The sequence below is a fragment of the Nicotiana tabacum genome, chromosome 3 (assembly GCF_000715075.1).
Source record: "Nicotiana tabacum cultivar K326 chromosome 3, ASM71507v2, whole genome shotgun sequence".
Taxonomy (NCBI): Eukaryota; Viridiplantae; Streptophyta; class Magnoliopsida; order Solanales; family Solanaceae; genus Nicotiana; species Nicotiana tabacum.
The window spans coordinates 141,830,681-141,858,549 of record NC_134082.1 but is presented as its reverse complement, the minus strand read 5'-3'; the positions used below and the strand labels follow the sequence as shown (position 1 = coordinate 141,858,549).

General features: G+C 36.4%; 3 protein-coding genes across 5 annotated transcripts; 2 read left to right on the top strand and 1 right to left on the bottom strand.

The window, feature by feature from the left end:
• The first annotated feature begins 4,056 nt into the window (after positions 1-4,056).
• Positions 4,057-11,615, top strand: LOC107782349 (cell cycle checkpoint protein RAD17). Of its 3 annotated transcripts, none has more exons than XM_016603224.2 (12): positions 4,057-4,537; positions 5,417-5,474; positions 6,256-6,335; positions 6,416-6,463; positions 8,034-8,087; positions 8,249-8,351; positions 8,468-8,775; positions 9,136-9,466; positions 10,023-10,148; positions 10,669-10,867; positions 10,947-11,007; positions 11,231-11,615. In XM_016603224.2, the coding sequence occupies exons 1-12, from the start codon at positions 4,328-4,330 to the stop codon at positions 11,444-11,446; spliced, it is 1,794 nt and encodes a 597-aa protein (XP_016458710.1). In that variant the 5' UTR covers positions 4,057-4,327; the 3' UTR covers positions 11,447-11,615. The 3 variants fall into 3 exon arrangements, with proteins under 3 accessions (XP_016458710.1, XP_075106093.1, XP_016458711.1); XM_016603225.2 differs by having other exon boundaries at positions 4,450-4,537; positions 5,417-5,464; XM_075249992.1 differs by lacking the exon at positions 10,023-10,148.
• Positions 11,616-12,105: 490 nt separating this feature from the next.
• LOC107782351 (protein ALTERED PHOSPHATE STARVATION RESPONSE 1) lies at positions 12,106-21,412 on the bottom strand. Its single transcript, XM_016603226.2, has 4 exons — positions 20,245-21,412; positions 19,965-20,143; positions 19,461-19,684; positions 12,106-13,275 (listed from the first exon to the last, which is right to left on the bottom strand). The coding sequence occupies exons 1-4, from the start codon at positions 20,942-20,944 to the stop codon at positions 12,492-12,494; spliced, it is 1,887 nt and encodes a 628-aa protein (XP_016458712.2). The 5' UTR covers positions 20,945-21,412; the 3' UTR covers positions 12,106-12,491.
• LOC142175111 (uncharacterized) lies at positions 15,454-18,113 on the top strand. The gene is made up of 2 exons (XM_075241669.1): positions 15,454-17,023; positions 17,104-18,113. The coding sequence occupies exons 1-2, from the start codon at positions 16,817-16,819 to the stop codon at positions 17,614-17,616; spliced, it is 720 nt and encodes a 239-aa protein (XP_075097770.1). The 5' UTR covers positions 15,454-16,816; the 3' UTR covers positions 17,617-18,113.
• Positions 21,413-27,869: the final 6,457 nt, after the last annotated feature.

Genomic DNA, 27,869 nt, shown 5'->3' with positions numbered 1-27,869 from the left:
GCCTGGCTTAGGCTTTACCCCAATGCACTTGTCATGCATTTACCACGGACACATTCTGACCATTGTCCACTATTAATAGAACTTCAACACTGCCCTCTCCCTTGTCAAAAACTTTTTTCGCTTTGAAACTATCTGGGCTACACATCCTACCTTCCCTTCCCTAGTCCAAGAAGCTTGGAATAATAATTTTCAATTACTCCCAGCAATTGAAAATTTAATTGATATTGTATAAGAATGGAATAAATCTACTTTTGAAAATATCTTTATACGTAAGCGAAAAATATTGGCTCGTTTTGGGGGTATTCAGTCTTCCCCTAACTATCCTAGTAGTGTATTTTTACAACATTTGGAAAGTCAATTAAAATATGACTTTAATGCCATCCTAAAACTTGAAGAGGAATTTTGGAAACTAAAGTCCCGTATTAACTGGTTAAATGATGGAGATGCAAATACGAAAATTTTCCATCTCATCCACTTTAAACCGTCGTAGACATAATCGTATAACTGCTTTACAAGATCAAGGGGACAATTGGATAACTGAGCCTCACGTTATTAAACTAAATATTATCAATTATTATTAGTCTCTCTTTAAAACACAAAAACTTTGCTCAAATCGACATCATCTAATCCAACCTTCCAATGTTCTTACTCTGCATGAACAAAATTCCTTAACCAAACCCCTCCAAGATCATGAAATCATTAATATATTACATTCTTTTAAACCATTAAAGGCTCCAAGTCCAGATGACCTACACCCTTTCTTTTATCAAAAATATTGGCATATCATTAATAATTCAGTAAAATACTTTTGCCATAAGGTTTTCAAAGACCACAAGATAGATCCTAACATTAATAATACTCTAATTTGCCTGATCCCTAAAAATAAACATGCATCTTCTATTTCCCAACATCGACCTATCAGTCTATGTAATATTATTTATAAGCTTATTACAAAAATTATTGTCAATAGGCTTAAACCAATGCTGGAACATCTTATTAATCCTACTCAATCTAGCTTCCAGAAAAATCAACGAGCTGCAGATAATGCACTTATAGTTCAAGAAATAATCACAAGATTCCAAAAAATGAGAGGTAACAATTCTAATTTGCTTATAAAATTAGATCTTGAAAAAGCTTTCGATAAATTGGAATGGTCTTTCATTTATTACACTCTTGTTACCCTTCAATTTCCTCCAACATTTACTCAATTAATTATTTCATGTATCACTACTACATCTACAGCCATAATTATTAATGGCAACCCATCCGAATATTTCCTACCTACCAGAGGCCTAAGACAAGGAGACCCATTATCTCTATATTTGTTTATCCTTTGTCTTGAAATGCTCTCGCGCACAATCCACACAACAATTGATTATCGCTCTTGACAACCCATCACCCTTGCTAAAAGGGGACCTCAACTATCTCACTTATTTTTTGTTGACTCATGCTACGTGTGATTTAATTGTTGATACTCTTGCTAACTTTACCACTCACTCAGGCCAAACTATAAATTTTCAGAAATCCAATATTTTCTTCTCAAAAAACTGTCCAGTCCCAACTAGACAAACAGTTCTCCAACAATTTCATATGAAGGAAGGGAAAACCTTTGGAAGGTATTTAGGATTTTCAATCTTTACAAAACTGCCTTCCAAAAGAGATTACCATTTTTTACTTGATAATTTCAAAAATAAACTAGCGGGTTGGAAAATAATTTTTTTATCAAAAGCAGGTAGAACAACACTCATTCGCTCTACTCTCAACCAACTACCAAACCATCTCATGCAATATAACACAATACCTACCTCTATACTTTCACATCTTACTCGCTATCAACGAAATTTTCTTTGGGGCACAACTTCGCAAAAGAAAAAATTACATCTTATTAAGTCGAATACAGTAACCTAACCACTACATCAAGACGGATTGGGAATTCAAAATCTCTCCATTAAAAATAAAGCATTACACGCAAATCTTGCATGGCGACTTTTTAAAAATCCTAATCAACTTTGGGCACAAGTACTGTTGCATATATATCTACGTCTAAAATATCTTATAAAAAGAACTGTCTCATCTACCTGGAGAAACATAATGCGGGGTTGGTTGTATTGTCACTTAGGGTATCAATAGAGCCTTACCAATGGCAACCATGTGCATTTTTAGTCTGATCCTTGGATCAAACCAAATTTCACACTCCGTAATTATATAACTGGACCATTACCTAGATATGAGGAGAAAAAACTAATTTCAAATTACTACTATAACCAGGCTTGGCATTTGGAAAAACTGCCTTTTATATTACCACACCAATTTGAGCAAAGCATCAAGGACATATACATGCCTTTATCAACAACAAACTATGATCAAATTTTTTGGGCTCTTACCTTAGATGGTATCTTCTCTGTCAAATCTTGTTATACATCACTCAACCCTACTATCAATCAACTTTTTTGTTACAATTGGATTTGAAATTTGAACATTCCACCAAAAATGTCGTTCTTTCTTTGGTTAATCCCCCATAATAAACTTTCCACTGCTGCATACCTCTCCCACTTTCGTGCACTACTACACTTTCAATGGATTATACCACTTGGTTGTATGACATTATTCATACACATCTACCACCCACCCCCATCACATCACATCTACTACATTCATACCTTTTGCCCTGTGGCATATCTGGCTTCTAAGGAATAAACACAAGTTGGAAAATAAATGACTTCCATTAAATATTCCATTACTAATTACTACGGCAACAGAATATTATTACTTAACTAGTTACAAACAGAGAAAAAAGAATTGCAAATTCATACCTCTATATATTAAATGGCATCTGACGGCTGCAAATTAATATAAACTTAATATAGATGGCTCTACTTCATTTTCACATAAACAATATGGCATTGGTAGAGTCTCTCGAAACCACCAAGGCAGTTGGGTTATGGGCTTTGCAGGACAATCAAAATTGGGTACCACCATACAAACAGAACTATTTGTACTACTCATGGGAGTGAAAATAGCGGTGCAAAAGCATTTGACACCAATTGTCATCGAAACAGATGCCCAACAACTCATCGGTATATTTCAAATAACTTCTATGCATTGTACTAACATTATTAATGATTGCAGGTTGTTACCTCTACAGTTGGGTAGCCCATCCATCCAGCATATATATAGAGAGCAGAATTGTGTTGCCGACTGTTTAGCTAAATATGGATCCACACATGCAGAATCTACGTGCATACTTTTTGCACAACCACCACTTTTTGTTACACCTTATTTACAGCAAGATCAACAAGGCACCCAACAAAGGAGGCTTGTACCTGTTTCAACACAGTTGCTCCCTACTATAACTAGTTCTTGTAATACTAATGTACTATCTACTTATGACTTAGTACCTAGTAGTGATCCCCATGCGGGGGCACCTGTAGTTCCTATTATGCATTCTACACTAGCTACTATGATGCTTACGTTGCATCACGTTTGATGTACTAGTACTATTTAACTATCTATAATATATGTTCTTCCTTTTGACAAAAAAAAAAACAAATATTAGAAAGCTAAATAGTTATACCTGCTAAAGTTCGTTGTGAATACCCCTGGCCATTAATTAAGAAAGGGCTGAATAATCAAATAAACACTTATGCTTGTATCTATTTTTGCTTTCAGTCTTCAATTTCATGATATTTCATCTAGACGTTAAAACATGTTCGTAGCTAAAATTTTAAATTCATTTAACTCTAATTATTGACCATGCTTATGTAAAATTAATTATGATATATTTACTTTGAGAGATCCACGTTGAAATTTGTTTGGGAGAACATATCTGACCATTAAAAGAAGAAAAAGTAGAAATCTAATAGTTCTACGTACTAAAACTTGTTACCAATATCTCTCACCATTAAAAAAATAGAAGTGTATTCCAGGTGTATAATCATGCTATTTGTGTAAAATCCCAAGATGACAATTTGTGCCCCCTAAAGTTCATTTGCATAAAAAGAACACCCCTTTAGTTTTCAGAAACTACAAAAGGTTTTACTATTTGCTCTGCCAGACACTGAGGAGCGGGGTATCAGCTTGTCAAGTAAGCTAGCGGGTTTTGCTCTGACAAAAACCCGCGTTTTTGCTTTCGAAAACAACCAATTTCAGGTGGAAGAGTTTCCCATTGCAGTCTGCAGTTATGCATTTGTCTCAGTTTTGTCTAGGGTTTCAATAATCCCATTCTCGTCGAATCCTCACCGTACTCGCTCAAATTCACTGCCTTCGAACCTTCAAAGTCTTTAGTATTCTGAAAAGAAAAAGAAAATAGTTAACCCTTCCTGTGGTAATGAAGAAAGCTAAACGGAACGCGGCCATTGTGATTTCGTCATCCGATGACGATGAAGACTTCTCATTGAAGTCGAATTTCACCCACTCGAAACCAAAATCACAATCGAAATCGGCATCAGTTCCGAGGAAGAACCCTAAAAGGGCTAAAACGGCGCTTCTTTCGGCGTCATGTCCACGCTCCTCTAAAGAGGCTAGTGGCTTCGATGAGGTAGAACATCGGATTCGTTGGACTTAATTACTTGTATTATCTACTTACCAAATGCTACTATTTCACTATGCCGTTGCATTTGAGTGAACTTGAGTTGTATAAACGGGAAATGAAGCTTGGTCTATAGCAGTGGCAGATGTATAGTAAAGGCAGTTGGTGCAGGTGCATCCGCTGATTTCTGTTTGATCCATGCATGTATTAGTTAAGGTATTTCGAAAAATATATGTTTAACTTAAGTTCAATCTCAATTGCCACGAAGCAGTAGTAGGTGCAGTGGTATTCTGTACTCACTGGCTAAAACTCTAAATTCCCGTTTTGTTTATAGTTCAAAAATGCGAACTAATCTTATCACATTAAAAGCTCAATTCATTGTGAAACCGATAAAGATTGACAGGTAAAGGATTATCAGGTTAATATTCCACACAGCCTTTTTGTTTTACTGTCTGATTGCGGCAAATGATAATCAATTAGCCTTTATGTAGACTTTTTATCTTTAGTGGCCGTTTGGTTCACGTGCTAGTCTTGTATGAATTTTGATGTTGGAATTTTGATAATCATTACTTTTACCTGCATATATACACATATTCTCATTTACATTCTCTCTTCCATAAATAATATAAATTCCCTCATAAGTAATGATGGGTTTACTACTGCCAACAAAACTACATTAATTAACTGGAAACTATTTTTTCTTAAGCTGCTAAAAAAGATGTTGCATTAGTCATGCAGAGATTAATTTTCTTATGCAGCCACAAACAAATGTTGCATTAGTCATTCAGAGATTAATTTTCTTATGCAGCCAAACAAAAGCACTGTTTTGCTAGTTTTTACTTTTGTATACCTCAGAACACTAATGACATATGATATAATTGAATGCAGATGAAACGGTTTTGTGAGGAGTTTAAGGATAATTTCACAGGCATCAAGGTATCTGCTGGTATGCTAGTTTCAAAATATTTGGTTGTAGTACTTATTTATATTAATTTCAAGAATAAACTGGGATCAATATTGCCTCTCCATTTATTCTAGGCTTCTGACCCATGTTAGGTGGCAGTGTTTTGTCATTATAAACATTAGTTTCTCATAAACTACATTCCTTATTTACATATCAAAAGAATTAGCAATTTTTGCACATTTCTTTTACGTCCATGGGATCATATTTTGATCTCATTAAAATGTTGTGCTGAAGTTGGATGTCCTAGTTTTATCAATTCATTTTGCAGACTACAGCCATTAGCTTTTGCATGCAGTGCAAGCTTCAGTTGATATATTATAGTCTTGCTCATGATGCTATGGTTTGTCAACTTAACAGTACTATTCCTCACCAAGCGTTGAATGGAAATACTACCTAAGATGCTCCTGTTTAGAATATTTGTTGCTCTATCTTATTTGTTCTTCACTTTTGGGGTGCCAGATATTGTATTTTACACATTAAGGTTTTGGAGCAAAACTAGGACGTAAGTTTCATCTGGGTATGCAAGCTCCATACACCACCTATTGATGATTCAGTTGGTAAATGCTTATTGGCCTGCATCTACAGTGAAAGATCATCTCTCAACTCCTCCTGATTTTGTGATGTTTTAATTGTTTAATTCGAACATACTGCACACTATTACATGTCTCCTCCATAAAAGTATTTATTTCCACTGTCCTCCCAATCTCTTCATCTTCAGTTACTCATGGTTGCCAAAATACCAAATTGTATGAAACTGAATCAGGTCTTCAAAGCAACAATGCCATGTGGGTTGACAAACATAAGCCTCATTTCCTGGAAGAGCTTGCAGTTCACAAGAAGAAGGTATAGAGCTGTATGTACTTTTTCTTAATTTTCTCAGATGTGAAGTTTTTAGTAATGGTTCCCTGTGATGGAATTTGCAGGTCGAAGAAGTGAAAATATGGTTTGAAGAAAGACTACATGCTGCTATGGTAGTTAAAGCCATATTAGTTTCCATTTTGCTTTACTCAGCTCCATTTCATTCACATGCTAAATAATTTTTCTTTCAAAGTAAGGTTCTCCTAGAGCTAGAGGTTCTCTAAACTTTACGCTTATCCTTGGCATACATGTCTTTAACCAAACTTAAAGACTCTTGACAAAAGTCAGATATAATAGTGCAATAAGAACAACTAAGCATTAATCCCAAAGTTGGTATCACCTATATGAATCCTTTGCTTCAATTATGTTCTGCTCTTAGCTACACTAACTCCGAGAGATTGTAGGACTTTGGTGCCTTTACTCATGTGCTATGTTGCGTGGACTCTCTAAAATGCTGCCGCACCCGTGTTGGATCCTTCAAAAAATGCACTACTTTTGGAGGATCCGACGCGCACCCAACCACATTTTTGGAGATTCCTAGCAACATAGCTCATGTGATATTCGGTCATCTCGTCCTGTTTTATAACCATCAATAGTTATGTTGTCTTACGTATTGGTGCATAGTCTATTAGCGTACACACCTTTTGGGTGTGTTGCCTTATTATGCTTCCTTGGAAAAGAGTGTTTGTCGGTGCACACATAGAACAGTGAGAAGAGAGATTAAGCATACACATTCTCATAATAAAGCCTCTTTTCTTGTTTTCCTATTTGCAATATGATGCCTTGAAATCCTGGGGGAAGGGGCACTTGGGACTTTACAATTATGGACATCACGTTGTCTCTTGGTTATCATGCTAGAGGGTAATTTAGCAGTTTGGGAATATACTTTTGTTTCACAGTTTGCGCCTGCTTGTTCCCAAAATAAATAAGGGTTGTGCATGCCTTGGTAATTGTTTAGATGTTGAAGTGGAAAAAGTAAGCAGTTAAGGCGTTTAAAGGAAAAAAAAAGTTTGATCCAGGAAATTGTAATATGGTATTGTTGGTGACTTCTCATTCTCAAAAAAAAAAAAAAAAATTGTTGGTAACTTCTTTTAGAAAAGATAATTGTTGGTAATCCCAAGCCCTGACATTTAGTATCAATAATTTGAGGTTTTATAGCCTGTTTGGCCGAAAGTGATTTTTTTAGCCAAAAATGTTTTTTTGCCAAAATTAAGGTGTTTAGCCAAGCTTTTTGAAGGAAAAAAATTGCTTTGGAATAGAAGCAGAAGCAGTTTTAGAGAAACAGAAAAAGTAACTTCTCTCCAAAAGCACTTTTTTGAAAATCACTTTTGAGAAAAATACACTTAAACGCACTTTTTAAAAGTTTGGCCAAACACTACTTGTTGCTCAAAAGTGTTTTTCATATTAATTAGCCAAACACAAACTACTTCTTACCAAATGTACTTTTTTGAAAAGTACTTTTGAGAAAAATGCTTTTCAAATAAGTAGATTTTAAAAGCTTGGCCAAACAACCAAGCTTCTTTCTTGGCCAAAAGTGCTTTTTTAGTCAAAAGTGCTTTTTGCCAAAATTAGTCTTTCCAAGTGCACATGTTTTTACTGTATTTTTTGAAACATGACAAGTGGTTTCTGCAGTCTTCAGAATTTACATTGTCCGAACTGAAACTTTTCCTCTCCTTGATGCAGGATGATCATAATAATGCCCTTCTTGTTGCTGGACCTTCTGGTGTTGGAAAAACTGTATGCCACTTTTTTCTTTACCATTTATTGAATTTAAACATGAGAGATGTGCGACAATTTAGTCTTGTGAATTCTGGATCAAGAGTGCCATGTTTGAATTTTGTCTTACTCCTTTGAGGTCACAAACCATGCATGATCAATGAGTGCTTATCATCGTCTAGGCAACTTTATATGCTATTGCTTCACATCTTGGTGCCACAATATGGGAATGGAACACGCCTACTCCAACAGTTTGGTCAGAACATTTGTATAACGCTAATTCAGGTACATATTCATGTTTTAATTAATGGAAAACGAATCTGCTCCAAGCCATCAAGTGCATGTTCAGAAAATTAGTTTGATCAAATTATCATTCTTTATTTCGTTTTATGTTGGCCTAGGGTTACAATACATGTCAAAGCTGGATGAGTTTGAAGGTTTTGTTGAAAGGGTGAGAAAATATGGATTGACTTCTCCAACCTTGAAGGGATCACAGGCTTCAGTCATACTCTTAGTTGATGATCTTCCGGTGGTAAATGGAAGAGTTGCATATGGAAAGCTTCAAAAGTGTTTGAAGCTTCTTGTGCAATTAGTCCGCATTCCAACAGCCATAGTGATCACCAACTATGACAAGGATGACTCTGCAGACTTTAGCACACGCTGCTGGGAAGAACTCCTTGTGTCTCTTCATAATGCTGGTGCTTGTAAGGTTGCATTCCTTGACAGACTTACTTTGCATTATGAACTCTTTACATCCGTATATCTTGAATCAAATGTCAATTTTACCAAACAAACCAAGCAGCTTCCTTGTCTAACTTTAAGCTATTTCACCTGCAATTTTACCCATAGCCTGCAGGCCAGAAGGGTCACTCTCTCTCTCTCTCTCTCTATATATATATATATATATATATATATCTTTCTCGCATCTAAATCTTAAAGGTCTTATCTTGTCTTCGACGGAGGGGAAGTTAATCATTTTTCGAACACGGGAGGATGTAGTTATTCAACATAAGATTCTAAGTTACTGGAGTATGTCAACTTTTTTCTGAGTGGAGTTCATGCTTTTCAGGTCAACTTCAACCCTGTCACTATCAACTCGATCAAGAAAACACTTACAAATATATGTAGAAAGGAGCAGCGTGAAGTTAGTGCTGATACGATTGAGCTAATAGCAAAATCGAGTGGAGGTGACATCAGACATGCAATTACTTCTCTGCAGTATCTCTGTCTTAACCCACATAGAAGGCCTATTCTACCTTTAAAAGAAAGACCGGACAATAGTATTTGTTTGGATGACGCGTTTTCTTTGCCATTTGGAAAAGATGAAACTCTCTCTATATTCCATGCATTAGGCAAATTTCTACACAACAAAAGAGAAAATGACCTCGCAACTGCATCAGGTACATCTGTCTAAACTTCATTGTCAGGATAAAGTGAGTCGCAAGTGCTTACAGAACTTAGTTACTGTGTGCTTCCATACCTATTCTACACCAGCAATGAATTTCTCCTCCTTTGCAAGTATGCGTCCTCCTGGTAAATGCACATTTTAGCATTAGTTTGAATGCTCTATTCTTACAATCTTGGGTTGTTATGTCTAATCCACACGAGCAATACTGTATCTTGGGAGAGTTTCTTCATTTCAAGTAATACATTGTTTAAATAAAGTTGTAAAGCTGATTCCCTGAGATGTAATAATAACCACTGGTTAAGAATGGCTGATATGAAAATAGGTGATTATCCAAGGAGTGATTGGAGGAATATAGAAATTAACCTTTTGACCTTCTTATGTAGATGCCTGGTATGTGAGATTTTTTTCTACTACAAGGCTATAGCTCATCTTTGAACATGTTATCTTATGCCCTTTGGAGTAAGATATGAGAGTCAGCCAATGGAATGAAGGTGGATAATTGAGAGAACTGTCTTTAAAGCCTCTGATACATACTCATTTTATTGTAGATAGAGATGCATTTATTCTGAAGGAAAAATTTATGAGATTTCCTCTTAAAATGGATGCTCCAGAAGTTGTACTTTGTCAAGCACATGGGCAAGCGAGGACTCTTTCTGATTTTCTACATGAAAATGGTAATTCTTGTTCTTCCGGTGTATGGGTTTTTCAAATATGGTCATATTATTTGACTTTTGCATGTTCTTAGAATGAACATCACTGGAGTGATACTGGACTCTGTTTAAGCCCCAGACCCAGCCCCCTTCTTTTTTTTGGGGGTTTCTAGCACCAAAATCTGCCATTCTGTGCATAACTGATTTGTATGCGAGCTATATCAGAACAGCACTAGGTTCAGCACAAGACCCAATGACTTGAACTTCTTTTGGTCTATTTTGTTCTGCATTTCCATTTGTGTTGGATTTTGCCAGCAAACTGAATGTTGAGATAGCATGTGTTTTTGAAATTCTTACCTAGATTAGAGGAGAAATAACGGTTTCTCATGATACGGGATAAAAAAGGACTGGTAATTATCATATCTGTGCATAGACTAAGCTTGCATTTTCTGAAGAATTACTTCAATAGAAGCTTAGCTGATGCATCTGATTAACGGTCCTTGTATTTGTCTTTTTCAACTTCTGATTTTCAATCTTATTGCAGTTTTAGACTTTTTGAATGAAGAAGCAATAGATGACGCGTGGCTTGTGGCCTCATATTTAAGTGATGCTGAGTTTCTTCTATCTTCACTTAATGGACTTCTAACCAGAGACTTTGGAGCTGAGAACATTGTACAGTCAGCTGCTGCTTCAGTTGCTGCCAGAGGAGTATTATTTGGGAATGCTCATCCAGTGCCTTCCAGGTATAAAGACGTTACCCGTTTATATTTGTTTATATGAAGTAGCTAAAATCATTTACCATAAATTCATGTGAGAAATCAGGTGGCATGCTATTCGACGTCCAAAACTGTGGGAGGTTGAACAATCATTGCGCCGCAATAAGGTAAGTTTTTTGCTATTACGTCCTTTGCACCTTGCTCTTGATCTTGCTGATATAAATCTTAGCGCATGGATTAGTCCAGATCAAGTCCTTAAATATAATGTTCCTCACTTAAGGAGTGGCTTAGGAAGCACTACTATAATTTCTTACTGTTCTAATTGACCTCTAGTCCACTGATTTGGACTTGATTTCATGTTTCATCCTTACTAAATTGATGTGCTTGCAGTGTCAAATGTTGAGTCTGAGGGGTGACTTGTGTAATAGCCTAACATTGTCGAATCAGATAGTTATGGCAACCGAGTATAGACCTGCCCTGAAATGGCTTGGTTGCCGAGCATCTGAAAGTTTCCAAGCAGACGACATGGTTGAAGATGACTCGGGTAGCACCTGTTTTCATGAGAAGAAGCTGGATATGTCGGACGATGAAATAGAAGATTGGTAATTGGAAGCAGTGTATTCAATATTTGGTCAATGCGGGAGCTCTTTTTCACCTGTAAATTTTGTACATAGCTGAAATGGTGTAATTTCCCAAAATGTACAGCTAAGTTCATACTATTTGAAGTCATTTTTTGAACATTGTGGAAGTGCGAGTAAAGACTTCCGTTTTAAAATTTGAGGAAGATTCAACGAAATGTGCGCGACTTGGATCTAGCGTACTAGCTTATCACTCTACATTTAAGGTGAAGAATATCCATCAAGGAAAACGAGGTTACTTGATCAGAACTAGCACACACTTTTTGAAAAAATTCAGGCATTCCATTTTCTGGGAGTTGTGTTTCAATCAAGTATAGCATATGCACTTCCCTGTGGAACTTTAATAGGAGCGAAACAGATGTTGGGACAACTTGTTTGTTTGTTTGGTGACCTTGTGTAGTTACTAGAATACGTTCACCTATAGTACAATTCTTCAAATATGCATCTAACTTGTTCTTGTCAAGAAACCAATATTCCCGTCACCCCGTTTTTAACTTGTACGAGGGTGGATTATAATCCCAACGCTGGCCAAAGACCTGCGGTAAAGGGAAAATTCAAGCCTAGAAATTACCAGGCCTCACACTTGTTCAAGACTAAAAAGCAAGTAGTAAACCAGTGAGTACACGATTGAAAGCAACAAAGAAATACATATAAATGCAATTTTCGCAAAACTACTTTCCCCAACATCCAATCCAAAAGGAAAAATGGAACACAGTAACTGTTTCCTGAGCTAAGCAAAAACATACTTCAAAAATCCTAGCATCCTCTAATGCCAAAGGCTAGCAACCTATATCATCTACCTCCATCGGCAGCCATACTTACACTGCAGAGATTGCTTAAACCAGAATCATCTCTTTTGCTCACTCTCAAGAAAATCTGCATTCATGAGTTTCCCAATAAATTATAGCACATATTAAGAAACCCTCTAGGCTGCAGGAGGAAAACAGTTTCAAGAACACATATATACATTTTTTCTGCACGCTGCCCGGACCACAAGGAAGCTGATCTGTATCTCAAGGTAAAATCCTCTTCAAATCATGCACCTGATCAGTATTTTTAGCTTGATTATATACGGACTCAAATGCATGTGTCCACACATTGGCAAAACCCGTCACAGCCTGAAAAACATGAGGCAAACCCATCTGTAGATTGTTCAATGTCATTGCCCTTGTTACATTCACTGCTTTATCATACTTGGCCTTCTCGTCCTCAGCTTTCGCTCTTAGCACCTCCACTTTAGCTCGTTTCTCGGTCACAGGGTTCTTGCTCCTCGTACTGCTAGAGGAGTCGGGTATAGAATACGGGCCATACTTGGACTCTAATGACCGAAGCTCGGAAGCCTTCTTTTCAAGCTCTTTGAATGCCATCTCTGATTTCTTCTTTTGCTTGAGCTCTTCTGCTTGCTGCACCACAATGGCATGGATAACAGTTAGTAGACTGTTGATTCCTTCTGACGCTACTTTATCCGGAGCATTGTTAACTGCAAGATGCCACTCTTCACAAAGGGAATAAACTGCACTGTCCTGGCTGGTCTTCTGTACTGGATTATTGCCAAGTTGGAAGAGGCTAAGACGGAGCCAGCCGGTAAGGGACTGAATATACTCCCTGTGAGATTTCACTAGGTTGCAAAATGATAGGTGCCATTGTTCCAGTTCAAGTTCAAGTTGTAGTGTTGATTGTCGATGAATCTCAGAGGTAGGATAAGTTGATGGCACGGTATTGAGATACTTCAGCTGCTGAACTATGTGTGTTTGAACGTGATGACACTCGTACATGCTTCTCCACAAATACATCAATCTGCAAACCACAAACAATAAGGAGAGGGAAGACAAAACAGAGAAGGTAAAGTTTAAAGGATTTTTGCGATATTTTCCTTTTTGATGAAGCTCGAAAAATGGTTTCCCTAAAATGTGACAGAATTAACCCATCCTTCCTCACAAGGCACTAATTTGTACATTAATTTATTCGGCCAAAGATAACATTGTCCCGTGAGATAGAAAGGAGCGAAATTGATTCTCGTAACTTTATCCCAATGCCAAAGTCTTGCTATTAATATTGCTAGTGTTCATTATGCAACAGAAGGCAGTAGGAAAAAGTCTTGCTATTAACTTCTATTTGAACACCCCCACCACCCAAAAAGTAAAAGGAAAAGAAAAGGGAGGATAACCTAAATTTCAGTCAACTGTAGACCACTTTAAAAATTTGAAAGGGAACTCTTAGTAAATGAAAGTCCCACTAAAGAGTACTACCCCAAAAAATAAATAGATAATTAAAGACTACTTCCCCTGATCTTGAAATTAAAAAGCAAAAGGTACTTAGGAATTATGACCCAATTAATACTACTAACTCTTAACCATTGGCTAATATAGGTGATCCAGTGACATAACTTGGAATGATGAAAATCTTGAAATAGTCAAATCTGTCCTAGGGATTGAAAGGGCAGCCTCACTCCTAAGAAAAATTGAGTGCGGAACCAAAATATGGTTTATTTTTACTAAAAATACTCAAATAAGTGTAAAAAAAAAAAAGTTACCAAAGTATATATAACGCCACTAATAGTGGCGCTATACAGTAACGTTAACTGTACCGTTACTGTATAGCGCCACTATTAGTGGCGTTATACTGACAAACTTACATAGCGCCATTAATAGTGGCGCTATATGCCTTATACCTGAAGACATAGCGCGTTATATTCCTTAATACAAATCCCCCCTCTTCTTCTTCTTCGTTCCATCTCCGACTTCCATCTCCCTCATTTTCACTTCTGGTCCCCCCCCACACCGATTCTGCCCCCATTTTTAATTTTTTTTTTGGGTCCCCCGTCACATAAAAGTTTAATATTTGTGGTCCCACTGTCGAGTAGAGCTTCGTGTTATTGTGGATTCACTCTTCCGGAGTCAAAATTTCGATCTATCTACATTTCAAAAATTCTAAATCGAGGTATTTCGATTTATTTTAAGTTGAAACTTTTATAACAATGCATATTACTTGATTTGTATGTGTTCTATTCGGTTTGTGTTTATTTTTTCCGAAACTAGCATGTTAAATTTTATCCGGATTTAATTTTAGTGTTGTATAAAAATATGTAAATTAGTCTAAAAATGTGTTTGTTAATATCCTCATGTATATTTATGTGTTTTTATGCCGTTTAGTTTAGATTATTTTTTAGCGTAGTAAAATGTATACTTTATTAGCGTAGTAAAACGTAGACCCCTTTAGCGTAGTAAAATGTAGAGCCTTGTAGCGTAGTATTGTGTAGTAATTGTTTAATTATCTTATATTCTAGCACGAAACCCATATATATATATATATATATATATATATATATATTATTTTTACAATTAAGTTATTAAAAAATATGAATAAAAATTATTAAAAAAACATAAAATTATTAATGATAGTTTGGTACCACTGGGCCTCAGAAAATCTAGCACGAAACCCATAAGTATATATATAATTTTTATATATAATTTTTACAATTAAGTTATTAAAAAATATGAATAAAAATTATTAAAAAAACATAAAATTATTAATGATAGTTTGGTACCACTGGGCCTCAGAAAATCTAGCACGAAACCCATAAGTATATATATAATTTTTACAATTAAGTTGTTATATATATATATAATTTTTACAATTAAGTTATTAAAAAATATGAATAAAAATTATTAAAAAAACATAAAATTATTAATGATAGTTTGGTACCACTGGGCCTCAGAAAATCTAGCACGAAACCCATAAGTATATATATAATTTTTACAATTAAGTTGTTAAAAAATATGAATTTAAATTATAATATGAATAAAAATTATTAAAAAAACATAAAATTATTAATGATAGTTTGGTACCACTGAGCTTCAGAAAATCTAGCACGAAACCCATAAGTATATATATAATTTTTACAATTAAGTTGTTAAAAAATATGAATTTAAATTATAAAAAACACACATAAATTTTAATGATAGTTATTAAAAATTATGAAATTTTCAGTTGACGACATGGATGCACCTATACATCCCGGCCCTCGGAGCTACTACCCCTACAGCCCCAGCATAGATCCGAGCATATATGGGGGGGAGAGTTGCTTACGCAGACTTTTCGGGGCAGGAGAGTGGATTTATTGTGGGAGTTTTTGACTCCTCCCCGTGTTCTACATCCCCGTGTGGTCCATCACCTGGAGGAGATGGGATTATATAGGATCATTAGCATTGGCTGGATACAGCTCGACTATGCTTTGATCACGGCGTTGATTGAGCGGTGGCGACCGGAGACGCACACTTTCCATCTGCCCATCGGCGAAGCCACCATCACACTCCAGGACGTCGAGATTTTATATGGCCTGTCCACCGATGGCTTGCCAGTTTTACTGCCTGGGAACATGAGATTTTTTAACCGGGCTGCATATATGGATATGCTGCACAGGCTCACGGGCTTCAGGTCCGAGGACCCAGATGTAGCAATTGGGAGTAGTCGTATGCAGTTGGTCCCCATTAGAGACCACTTGGTGCAGATCCACGATACTATCACCGACGACTCAGCGGAGGTGGATGTGGAGCAATATACGAGGCTGTTGTTGCTCCTTCTATTTGGGGGGGTCTTGTTCCCGAACACTTCGGGGAACCTAGTGAGCCTTCGTTTTCTGCATCATATTGCGGACTTTGATGATACAGTCAGCTACAGCTGGGGTGGTGCTGTCCTATCTTTTTTGTACAGGCAGATGTGCCGGGCATCCATGGGCACACAGAGAGACGTTTCTGGCTTTCTGCCACTTCTACAGGTGACAACTTATTCAAATAATTTGTCGTTTAGTTCCAATTCTACCTAGTTAGAGTTAATCTTTACGTCAACTTTCTGTTTTAGGTTTGGGTGTGGGAGCGATTTCTGCAACTTCGGCCACCTCTACCACAACTACCGGCTAATGTACATATTCCTGATCTCCCTCTAGCTTGTAGGTGGGTATTGCGTCGTAGACTTGCACGAGAGTATCATGGCCATCATAATCTCCCCTTCTGTAGGGATGTGTTGGATTTTCTGGAGGATGCACAGGTGAATATCTAACTAAACTTACCAATTAATTTTTAACTAGGTGTTGCGCAAACTAACGGTTTGTGTTATTATTTGATAGTTCATCTGGACGCCGTACAACGAAGAGCTGATAGGTACCCTGCCAGCGTATTGCACGCACGGTCGCCATATTTGGAGGGCTTCCGCCCCTCTCACGTGCCTCGATATTGTTGAGCATCATGCCTCAGAGCGAGTATTTCGTCAGTTTGGATTTCCGCAGTCTATACCGACTCAGCCTGCATGGGATCCTTTACATTATGAGAGGGATGATAGGATGAGAGTGGACGACACATTTATTGAGTGGCTGACAGCGCAGTTGGGTATTTGGGACAGCCGAGGGGACTTGACCCCAGCTCCGCAACACTTTCCTATCGAAGTTTATATGGCATGGTACCGCACTGTTTCCCGACTTTTTATCGGGAACCCAGTTCATCAGGTAGATGGTCGATACGTCTCATACGCCGGGAGACATGAGGCTCTGGTATGTTTTCTGTTATTATCAATTACTTTAATAGTAATTTCTAGTCAAATACGTAGTTTATATTAAAAACTTTTGTGCAGGCGATTGGATTGCATACCGTATATCGTATGGGGCAACAGATGCAGAGTTATGTCCACGACCCTGTGATCATGCAGGACTATAGTCGTCGCTTAATGGATGTGGCTGCCCAGACACTGCAGCGAGGCCGATCGGATCAGCGTTTGGCACACCAGCCAGATTATGTTGACCCAGCCACATACCAGCGAGGTCGTGGTATGCCACGGGGTGGTGGCCGACGAGCTGCTGCTGCTCCACGACGACCTGCTGGTGTTGGACGACGCGGTCGTGGGCGGAGAGGAGGTCCCCAGCAAGGGGGCTTTGAGGCTCCTGCTGATGATGTTGCTGCTGATATGGGAGGTGGCATGCATGAGACCGACATGCCGTCTTACAGCCTTGGCATTTATGACACTCCAGGGACGTCGCAAGTGACCCCATCGGGTCAATTCTTGATCATGGGCTCGGATTTTCAAGGAGTGGAGTTGGGTAGATATTTCCCTGGCCCGTCTACCACTGATGAGGCTCGACCGATCTGAGATTTTGATAGTGGGCACCGACTGAGTTATGGCAGCTCATCACATGCGCAGGTATGAGTTTATTAGTATTAATTTTATTACTGTTTTTACTATAACTTATTTATTTTGTTTTAACTTTATTAATTTACTTTTTTAGGCTTCATGCGATGCTGCGACAGATGACTACATTCAGGATCCAGACACGATTATGGTAAGACAATATAAATTTTTGTGAATTGTTATGTAGTTTTCTATACTAAGTTTGATATTATTATGTAGCCTTCTACTGGACCTGACAGCATCACCGATACATGTCATCCTGTGCCGCATCCGGCCATAAGGAGACGACTTGATGATGATGATCCTGATAGCGTACCCGGGTGGCAGGGGATGCGCCTCAGGCCAACGGCTACTTTGAGACACACCGGATGCGGGACACATTGATTCGGTCTTCCATATTTTTGTTTTTTTGGTGTAAATAATATTTTTTTGTACATTAACAACAATATTTAGTCGAATATGACAGTTACTTTTTTTAGTTCAAATTTCGTTTTATAGTTTTTGGTATCAAGAAATCACTCAAAGTGTCATCATCGTCGATGTTAAACTCTGAGTAAAAAGCAACCCCTTGCGGCGTAACGGAATACGGATATCTTCCGGTTACTTTGAGTATCACTGAACGTTTTCTCACACTCATTTTTTTGCATAACAACGATATCAATGTTTCGTACTCCATTGAAAGTGGCAATTTAACATTACACTTAGCAGGTAAACTGTAGCCCACAGAGTTATTCTCCATCACAACCTCACCCCCCAATATAATGATACTCTTATTCTACGTTCTTCAGACATAATGAAAAAATGCTGGAGAATTTAACAACAATAGAAACCAACAAGAGTTAAAAAAAATTTTGAATGAAGTTGGGGCGATTCTACGATGTTTCTATAGAAAATGGCTAGCCGGGTTATTTTTTTTTTTGTATATAGCGCCACAAAAAGTGGCTTTATACACATTTAAATTATTGAAACCAGACATTATTGGTGGGGTCAGGGTATAAGGCATATAGCGCCACTATTAATGGCGCTATGTAAGTTTGTCAGTATAACGCCACTATTAGTGGCGTTATATATACTTTGGTAACTTTTTTTTTTTACACTTATTTGAGTATTTTTAGTAAAAATAAACCATATTTTGGTTCCACACTCAAGAAAAATTTAATCTTGAATACCAAGTGCTTTGAATTGAAAGAAATAAAAACTAAATAGGAGAAAAAAGAATTGATTGAAGTTGGGTTCCCAGTCTCTTCACGCTTTTTTTATTACAGTAAAGCACACTGTTATATGCTGCTTTCGTATATTTTTAGGTGGTAAAAAGACAAATCAAAGACATGGACCGAATCAGTTAAAGGAGTCAAAAGCGTTGCTTTTCAGAAATATCTCTGTACAAATTCCTAGAGCTGACTTTGACAAACCACTCCCCCCCCCCCCCCCCCAAAAAAAAAAATCTCTTTACTCACTTATTCACTGAGCTATGACAGGCACGAGACGAGACAGCCCTCCTGTAATTTGCTACTTCTTGTAATAAAAGATCTATCTGCTACGTACTTCTTAGGGAAAAAAAACATTTGTTTTAAGTAAAGAAAAATAAACAAGATATTTGGGACAATATTGAAGGAAGGATGGAATTTTAACTTCACTTGATAATTTAAAGGTATTTTAATATCAAATGTGCCTTACATTCTAATATGCTAATTCAACTTCTCATGGAACAGTTAGATATAATTATCTTTTAAATGATCTGATAATATAAAAGAAATTTACTTTCAATTTTTCTACAGAGACAAAAGGGGTTGAGGAGGACTAACCCTTTGACCAGATCAACAAGTTGAGGATAGAGCTCTGACTCCCTTAATTTGATGATTTCAGCTGATGTGGTCTCAATAGCTTGGGATGCAACCATCATTTGTGATTCCAACTTCTCTACTTCCTTCTTCGCTTTCTCTGTCTTCACGTAATCGGCCCTCTTCATCTCTAGCTTCCTCGCGTGAGCTGCCCTTTTCTCATGCTCCAATTTCAATGCCTCAGCATGCTACAATCACAACCAAATTATAGCATCAGAACATAAAATGCAACCACTAAATAAAATATATGTAAAACAACACAATCTATAATTAGGTAATTAAAAAAATAGTTCGGTATCCAAAGCATCCCGCATTCCCACAGGGTCTGGGAAGAGTCGCATCCCAAGGGTGTGACGTAGGCCGTCTATCCTGGTACAAGTACCAGTGGCTGATTGGATGATGGCTCGAACCGTGACCTAGGACCCTGAAATTTTGTATAAAGAAGACGGAAATTTAGGTGTTGTTTACCTTGACCTCTAGGTAGAGTTTCTTCTCCCAAGCATATAATCTCTCCACTGTAGAACAATGGGAAGCTTTGGCACCATTTACCGCATTGCTAGTTTTGTTCATTGGATCATCACAAAATCTTCCAATTCCATTCCATCTTGAACTTCCTCCAAATGTCCATGAAAATGGACTCAACTTCTCTACAATTTAAACCACAATTACATAGTGCTTTAACATGTTGTACCATGTGCTTTTTTATGTGTACATGTGCATATCCACATGCAATTAAAACGTTACATACCTGAAGATCTTTGGTCGGAGAAAGCACAACTGGGAACTTCCAAAAGCAATGAGAGTTGACCACCTGCATCTGCCGCATTCAAAAAGTACTCATCCAGCTCTTTTATGATTCCCACCAAGTCTTTACCCTTCGTAGAGACCACCACCGCCAGCTCACTCGTAGTTGTGGTCTCTTTAGAAAACTGACTTACCACTGACGGCGGAGCCGCCACGCTCGCCGCCCCGACCGTGGTGGTTACCGCCACCTCGGACGTAACAGTTGTCTCCTCCCATTCCTCCTCCGTCACTGACCTCGAAGATGACGGAGGCGGAACAAATGGGTCCCAGAAATCCCAGTTTGACGGCGGCGGTGGAGGTGGCGGAGGAGGGGGTGGTGGGAGTGCGGATGATGTGGTGGTGGAGGTAGTCCAGGATGTGGGGCTCATTGGTGGCGGCGGCGGCGGTGGTGGGGTGGCGAGTCGTCGCGGTTGTGGTGGTGACGGCGGAAGTGGAGGAAGGTGGTGGTTTTGCGGGTGGAGATCCGTTTCTCCGGTAGCGAACTGAAGCAAAGCAGAGCCAGTGTTTCGAAGTGAACGTAAGTACATAGAGTGAGAAGCAGAAAAAGCTTGTCTTGATTTCACTAACTGTTTCATGTACCTCTTTCGAGCTTTGCATCTCGAAACCAACTCTTCTCTCTCTAATCTTGAATACCAGCAACCCATTTTTTTGATCTTTCTGTTATTGTCTTCCAAACAAAACTAAAATCAACAACTCAAAAGAGAGCAAAGCAAAGCTAAGCCTCACTTTAACCTTTTTTCTCCTTTCTTGATTTATCAACCATGTTCCATGTGTGTTGTACTCCAATGACTGACACAGCAATTTCAGACCAAAAAGAATAATTAAAAAAACTAAAAAGTACTCTTCCTGATACTCTTTTTTTTTTTTTTTTTTTTTTTACTCTGACCGATCAAATACTGAATCTTTACCTCAGACACCCAAAACAAAGAAAATTAGATTTGCTTCTTTAATTCTATCTCTGATCTTTTCACTAAGCCTCTGGTCAGTAAAAATGCAGTGTAAAGGGAAAAGAGGGATGGCTGAGAGAATGGGGGAAGGAACAAGAGCAAGAACAAAACAACAACATAAATTTGGATTTGTACAGAGGCAATAGTTGTTGGACAGAGTGCCAAAATTTTATAATCCTAATAAGGTGAACCAAAATGCTCTATTGAGGATGTTTTACTATTTACCAAATAAGACATAGTGTTGTCACATGCATGAAATCTTGCAAAGCATGACCTGTTTGAGGAATGATGGGCAGTCTGGTAATATTGAAATTTCAACGGACACGAGTCTATTTATATGGAAACTTGGTTTAAATTTCGAAGGTGGTGTGTTGTGGGTGGGGGTTGGTCATGAATGAAATGATAAGAGCAAGAAAGAAGAGTGCAATTGCCAAAATGGAGAATGATAAATGCAAAGGCATCGGTTACGGGGTCACTTATGGCTAAGGATTAACGACGATAGTAATCTTGAGACTTTTTAGTTTTTACTCATTTTTATCATCTCTCCTTGTTGTTTTCCCATTCTATTAATCATGTTACAAAAGGCATGTAATATTGCGCTCTTGGAAATGGAACTCCTATTGACGTTTTGAAACCATGTTGGTTAGAAGTGATCTCCCTCACAAGAAACGGATCGAGCCTTTGTTGAGGAACTCTAAGTGAACTCGGAAACTAGTGTTTCATAAAATAAAAGGAAAGTCAGCCCGGTGCACTAAGCTTTCGTTATGCATAAGGTTCAGAGAAAACGCCGGACCACAAGGGTCTATTGTACGCAACTTTACCTTGCAGAAATGCAGAAATGCAGAAGGCTATTTCTACGACTTGAACCCGTGATTTCCTGGTCACATAACAACAACTTTACCAGTTACGCCCTTCTAGTGCTGCATATTATATTAAAAGAAAAAAAAAGTGAAATCACAATTTATGTGGTACAATTTGTTTCTCAATTTGATCAATTTTTGAAAGTATATTAGATTGGCTCAATCCAATAGTCAAAATATCGAGAGAAATGTCACATAGATTGAGATAAAAGGAGTATTAAATACAATACATATGTAAAATACTTCTAAAATTTCGTCAAATATCAAATTTATGACTTTATAAAGCAAATGAGTTAATACTAAAGTTATTATTCCTTTTCGTCTCATAAAAGTAATTTTGTTTGACTGGTTACTAAGTTAAAGTTTAAGAAAGAGAGGATTTTGTAAAACTTGTGGTTTAAAATATTTACAGATACTTATGTAACTATAAATTATAGGAATGAAGAATTTAGAGCCTGTTTGGACATACACAATTTTTCTTTTTTTTTCGTTTTTTTTTATAATAATGTTTGGTTATTAAAATCTTCCCAGTTTTTTCAATTTCACTTGAAAATGAGAATTTGCTAGTTTTTAATTTTACAAATTAACCCTATACTTTTAAAATTTTATAAAATCACCTCATCAATTATTAACCTACATGTTTGATAACAATGGTAATAACAATGGGAAGCGGACTATGTTAAAAAATGTGATATTGATTTTGCATCTTCTGTGTATTGCAGTAAAGCAAAATATGATAACAATTAAACAATAACATGTTTGATTGTTTATTTCAAGTAGGATAATCAAATTGGGGTGGTTTTGATATTTTTTACAAGTTGTTGGGTATAAATTATGTTTCATAATTTTGAAAAAAAGACATCCAAATATTTTACAAAAATTATAACCAAACACAACTTCATCTTCAATTCAAATTTTAGTGAAATTCCAAATTTGATTTTTTTTTTTTGGAATTCATGTCCAAACGCCTACTTAATGTTATATTATTTTTGAAAATAAAATCATCATTTTTTAAATAGATTAAGAGCCCGTTTGGACATAAAAAAAATTCAAAAATGTTTACTTTTTACCGAAATTAGCATTTGTTCATAAAAATTTTAATTTTTACTTAAAGATGCATTTTGGAATTTTTTGAAAATTTTAAAAACTCCAAAAAGTTATTTTTCAAAATTTTCACTCAGATCACTCACAAAACTTCAAAAAAACCCTAAAACTATATTCATGTCCAAACACAACTCTAAATTTCAAATATCATTTTTACTTGAATTTTTTTTAGCCCTTCTTTGAAATTTACAATTCTTATGTCCAAACGCCCACTAAACATCACATAAATGATAACGAAAGGAGTAATAATTTATATATTTAACTTGTAACTGGTAAAGTTGCTGCCATGTGATTAGAAGGTCACGGGTTCGAGTCGTGAAAATAGTCTTTTGCAGAAATGCAGGATAAGGTTGCGTACGATAGACCCTTGTAATCTGATCCTTCCCTGGACCTTGTACATAACGGGAGCTTAGTGCACCGTGCTGCCTTTTTATTTTATTTTATGATATGAAGTTCAAATCTTAAATACGCTAGTATTCTTTCCTTTTAGTATTCTCCTTTGCAGCTCTCACGGGATAACAGGTGGTTTGCAATTTACATGAGACAATGCGGTGGAAAATTTTGGGAGGATTAAGAAGACATTAGATTCTGATTTATCTATAATTAAATAGCCATACGTTTCATAGGGAAATGTGACAGCGGAATAGAACTGACACAAGATGCAATTACAATTTGCAGGTCCACTTTCCTGACAATTTTACCCTCAAATAGTTAATTAATTAATTAACCTTGACGTAAAACCCAGAAAAAAAAATTACTACAGAGAAAATAATAGAGAAGAGAGAGTTCTGTCCACTTCTTTTTCGATATATAAAAGGACAATCTGCCTCGCTTGCTTTTCTTTTTGTCTTAGTCCTCATATCTTTGTTCTCCTCTCCAATGGTTTTACCACTTTCATATTTCCCTTTCGAAATTTAAAAGTACTAGCAAATTGTTTAATTCAAAATTTTACTAGATTTACCATTGTCTTTACTAATTATTCTTTCTTACTTATTCTCTGACCAAACAAGAAGCAAAGTATTTTTTCTTTTACTAGTGTTACGACCCAAACCGATAGACCGCGATGGGCATTCGGTACCTTACTCAATCAAGTATCAACATAACGTATCTTTTCATGTCATATTATCATAAATAACTGAGCCGGAAGGCTGCCGTGAGATAAGTAGAATACAACATGTGATACTAACTTATACATAAGACATACGGGCCTATAAGACCAAAATAACCACTCGTACACTGAACATAGGTCGACAAGACCATACAATCTTTTACGTACATGACACCTGTCTACAAGCCTCTAAGAATACATAATTTTCATAAAGGCCGGGACAGAGTCCCGCCATACCAAACAATACACATCTAAATCATACTAACCAAACAAGCAACTTTGAAGCAAATGGAGCGCACCAACATCTTCCGCTGAGCTGATAGCCTACTTGGAGGGCTCTCGACCTGTCTATCAGGACCTGTGGGCATGAAACGCAGCGTCCCCAGGCAAAAGGGACATCAGTACAAATAATGTACCGAGTATGTAAGAAATGAAAATCAGTAAATAATAGACATGAGAGAAACATGAAGTAAAAAACTCGACATGATGTTTGCATAGCTCTGAGAATCATTTCATTTTTATAATGTCATGCATATGCGTATAAATGTCATACAATGCATAGGTATATATATGCGTTCATAACATCATCAAGCCTCTGAGGATATTCCAGCATAATATACTGGAGTTCTAACATAATATACCGGAATTTCAGTATAATACACTGGAGTTCCAGCATAATATGTTAGAAATTCATACACATGTGCTCCAATCTCCAGTATATTATGCTGGAACTTTCTGTGTGTTGGAATTCCAGCATAATATGCTGGAAGTTCATACACAAGTGCATCAATCTCTAGTATATTATGCTGGAACTTTCCGTGTTTCAGCAAAATAGTGACTATTTTTCAATGACCAATTCGAAAACTGGCTAGCCCGTGCTATTTCGAATCAATTTAAAGGGATGGGCCGTTCTACACTTTAGCTTGTTTCTAAACTTTTTTGGGGGTGACTAGAATGTGTCGAGGTAAAGTTAACACGTGAGGAGACCTGCAAGTGGCATTCCAATTATTCATCCTTTGGCAGTTCTCTATTCATTTACGTGAGATTTAGAGTAATTAGTTCTATAGTTAATCCGTAATACATGTGCTTTATTATAAACCCTTGCCAAGGTATATACTAGTATTAATTAAGATGGTCCCCTTTTTACTAAGGAATCCTTAGTAAGGACCAATAAGATTTTGTGATAATTCGTGACTCAGCTTTTGGAAGGTTGTACGTAGATTCTTCTTATCAGTTGGAAAATAATTATTTCAGACGATTCTTTCCTTTGAAAGGTTCAGTATTATATAATGGAAGGAATTACAAGAAAATACACTTGACTTCACATCATAACAAAAAGTTGCTCATATTTTTAAGTTTTACCCGATCTAACCCATATTGTATATATTTTGAAAGCATTAGTAAATTCAAAATATGTTTTCTTATAACCATTGCTTCTAAAAACTATGGAGTTAAATCTATATTCTCACAACCATTGCTTTCACTCTCTTTTCTTCTCACATCTTCTACATATGCTTCAAGGGGTCGTCGCCCATTACTGCTTCTTCCTTGTGTCACCTAGTTGCAATGTAAAAAAATTGAAGGTTCAACATTCCACCATTGAAGGGCATTCAGCTTTGCTTTCAAAAATATGATTTTTTGAATTTGTTAGTTGTTTGGATTGGCTGTTGTTCCAATTGATTGAAAATTTCAAAAGGAGTTCAAAATTTAAATTTGGAGTAGATTTGAGCAAGATTTGAGTTAAATTTCAGAAAAAATGCAAGGAAGAAGACGAAGTCAGTTTTTTGTATAATTATGTATAATCTTGTATAATAGTGTATATGAGTGTATAAACACAGCGTATACACTATTATACATTTTTATACACCTTTATACAAGCGTCTGTAGGCGAACTTCTTCCACGATTTTCAGTTGCAATTATTGTTCAAAATCAGTCCAAATCTCCATTAAATGACTTCAAATTTTATATACAACCTCCTTATACTATTTCTAACAATTCTAGATAATACCCACTCCAAATTTCTCACAAAATTAAATTCGAAATCTAAACCTACATATTCAAGCTTGTGAAAAATTTAGTTTTCACCATCCAAATGGATTTGGTTTGTTGAACTAATATTTGAGTTACATTTACTGATTCGAAAATTAACTTAAAAGCTTGAACAATCTTTTTTAAAAATTAAATAGTAATTTTGAGAACATATTAGAGTTGGATGTTGAATCTTAACCTATTATTTTTGAGCTAGTTGGTTGTAAATTGAAATATGAACTATAAAATTGAAAAGCAAGGATCCCAGTTGTTTTTATGTGAAATTTTCCCTATGTAATGCTATTTGAGTTTTTACAGTGTTCAGGTATTGTGCTAGACAAATAAAATTGACATGTCCGGTCTTCACAAGTTGACGACCTTATTTATGCGATACTAAGTTGATGATTTATATGGCAAAGTTTCTTAAAGTTATGTGTTTTAATACATGCTTTTCGAAAATATATTTATTGAGAGAAGAAATTGGTATTTGACTAATCAATTTAACTCTTGACTCTTGAGCAATAATTTGTGTTTGGCCAAGATTTTCAAAAAGTACTTTAAGTGTCAAATTACAAAGAAGAACATGAAAAAATTTACTTAGCAGTTAATATTATTTATGTAGATAAATAATTTTATAAAATATTATTAATTAATTAATTTTTATTTAAATTAAATATAAAAATAATTGAGAAGTACTTTATTCTTTCAAGATGACTGGCTATGAGATGTCATAATGATCTTTTATATATATATATATATATATATATATATATATATATAAGCATGCAGAGGAGAATTGCCATTAAAATACCTAAAGATTAGATAAAATTAAGTGGGATTATTTTGGTATATTTTGCTAAGGATAATTTTGCCAAGAGTGACGAGATCAATGTGCATAGGATTTTTTTGTTCGCACTAAGTTAAATTCTAGTATAGTTTATGATATCATCCCACAGAGATTGGTTAATCTAGGCTACAGACTTTTAATATTTTTACTACTATTTGAGAGAATCAAATTGATGAAAGGTGAGTTTTAAAACTTGTTAATTAATTAAAGCAAAGCAAACAATTTTCAAAATATTTATAATTTAAAAAGAGTAAGGAATCGTTGAATTCACTTGATAATATTATCAAAATAAAATTGTATACGACTAAAATGGGAGAGCCCGATTTTATGATCATTATGACATCCCATAACCCGTCTTCAGGAGGCCCGAGGCACAGTTCGAGGCCCGACCCCGAGTGTTTCCTATGTTCGACCTCGGGGCAGAGCAAATCGGCGGCTATGATGAACGAGTGAGAGATTCTCAAGGAAAGTGGTTAGGGCTGACCAAGTCTATAAGAATAGTACAAGTCCGTATCGCGGCATTAAATGGTTGTACCAACCGTTTATCTTTGTAATAAATGCATATGTACTATGTTGGGATTCCCCCTCCTATATAAAGGGGACCCTTCTTATTTTTTGCACACATAATATTCAATACAAGAACAAGAACATTCTCTACTCTCTAACTCAAACAT

Coding starts and splice junctions, on each gene's coding strand:
- LOC107782349 (XM_016603224.2), top strand. CDS start 4,328: ATGAAGAAAGCTAAACGGAACGCGGCCATTGTGATTTCGTCATCCGAT. Junction 6,464..8,033: donor AAAGACTACATGCTGCTATG/GTAGTTAAAGCC, acceptor TCCTTGATGCAG/GATGATCATAATAATGCCCT. Junction 8,352..8,467: donor TTTGTATAACGCTAATTCAG/GTACATATTCAT, acceptor ATGTTGGCCTAG/GGTTACAATACATGTCAAAG.
- LOC142175111 (XM_075241669.1), top strand. CDS start 16,817: ATGAGAGTGGACGACACATTTATTGAGTGGCTGACAGCGCAGTTGGGT. Junction 17,024..17,103: donor CCGGGAGACATGAGGCTCTG/GTATGTTTTCTG, acceptor ACTTTTGTGCAG/GCGATTGGATTGCATACCGT.
- LOC107782351 (XM_016603226.2), bottom strand. CDS start 20,944: ATGGGTTGCTGGTATTCAAGATTAGAGAGAGAAGAGTTGGTTTCGAGA. Junction 20,144..20,244: donor CTCCGACCAAAGATCTTCAG/GTATGTAACGTT, acceptor TTTAAATTGTAG/AGAAGTTGAGTCCATTTTCA. Junction 19,685..19,964: donor AACTCTACCTAGAGGTCAAG/GTAAACAACACC, acceptor TTGTGATTGTAG/CATGCTGAGGCATTGAAATT.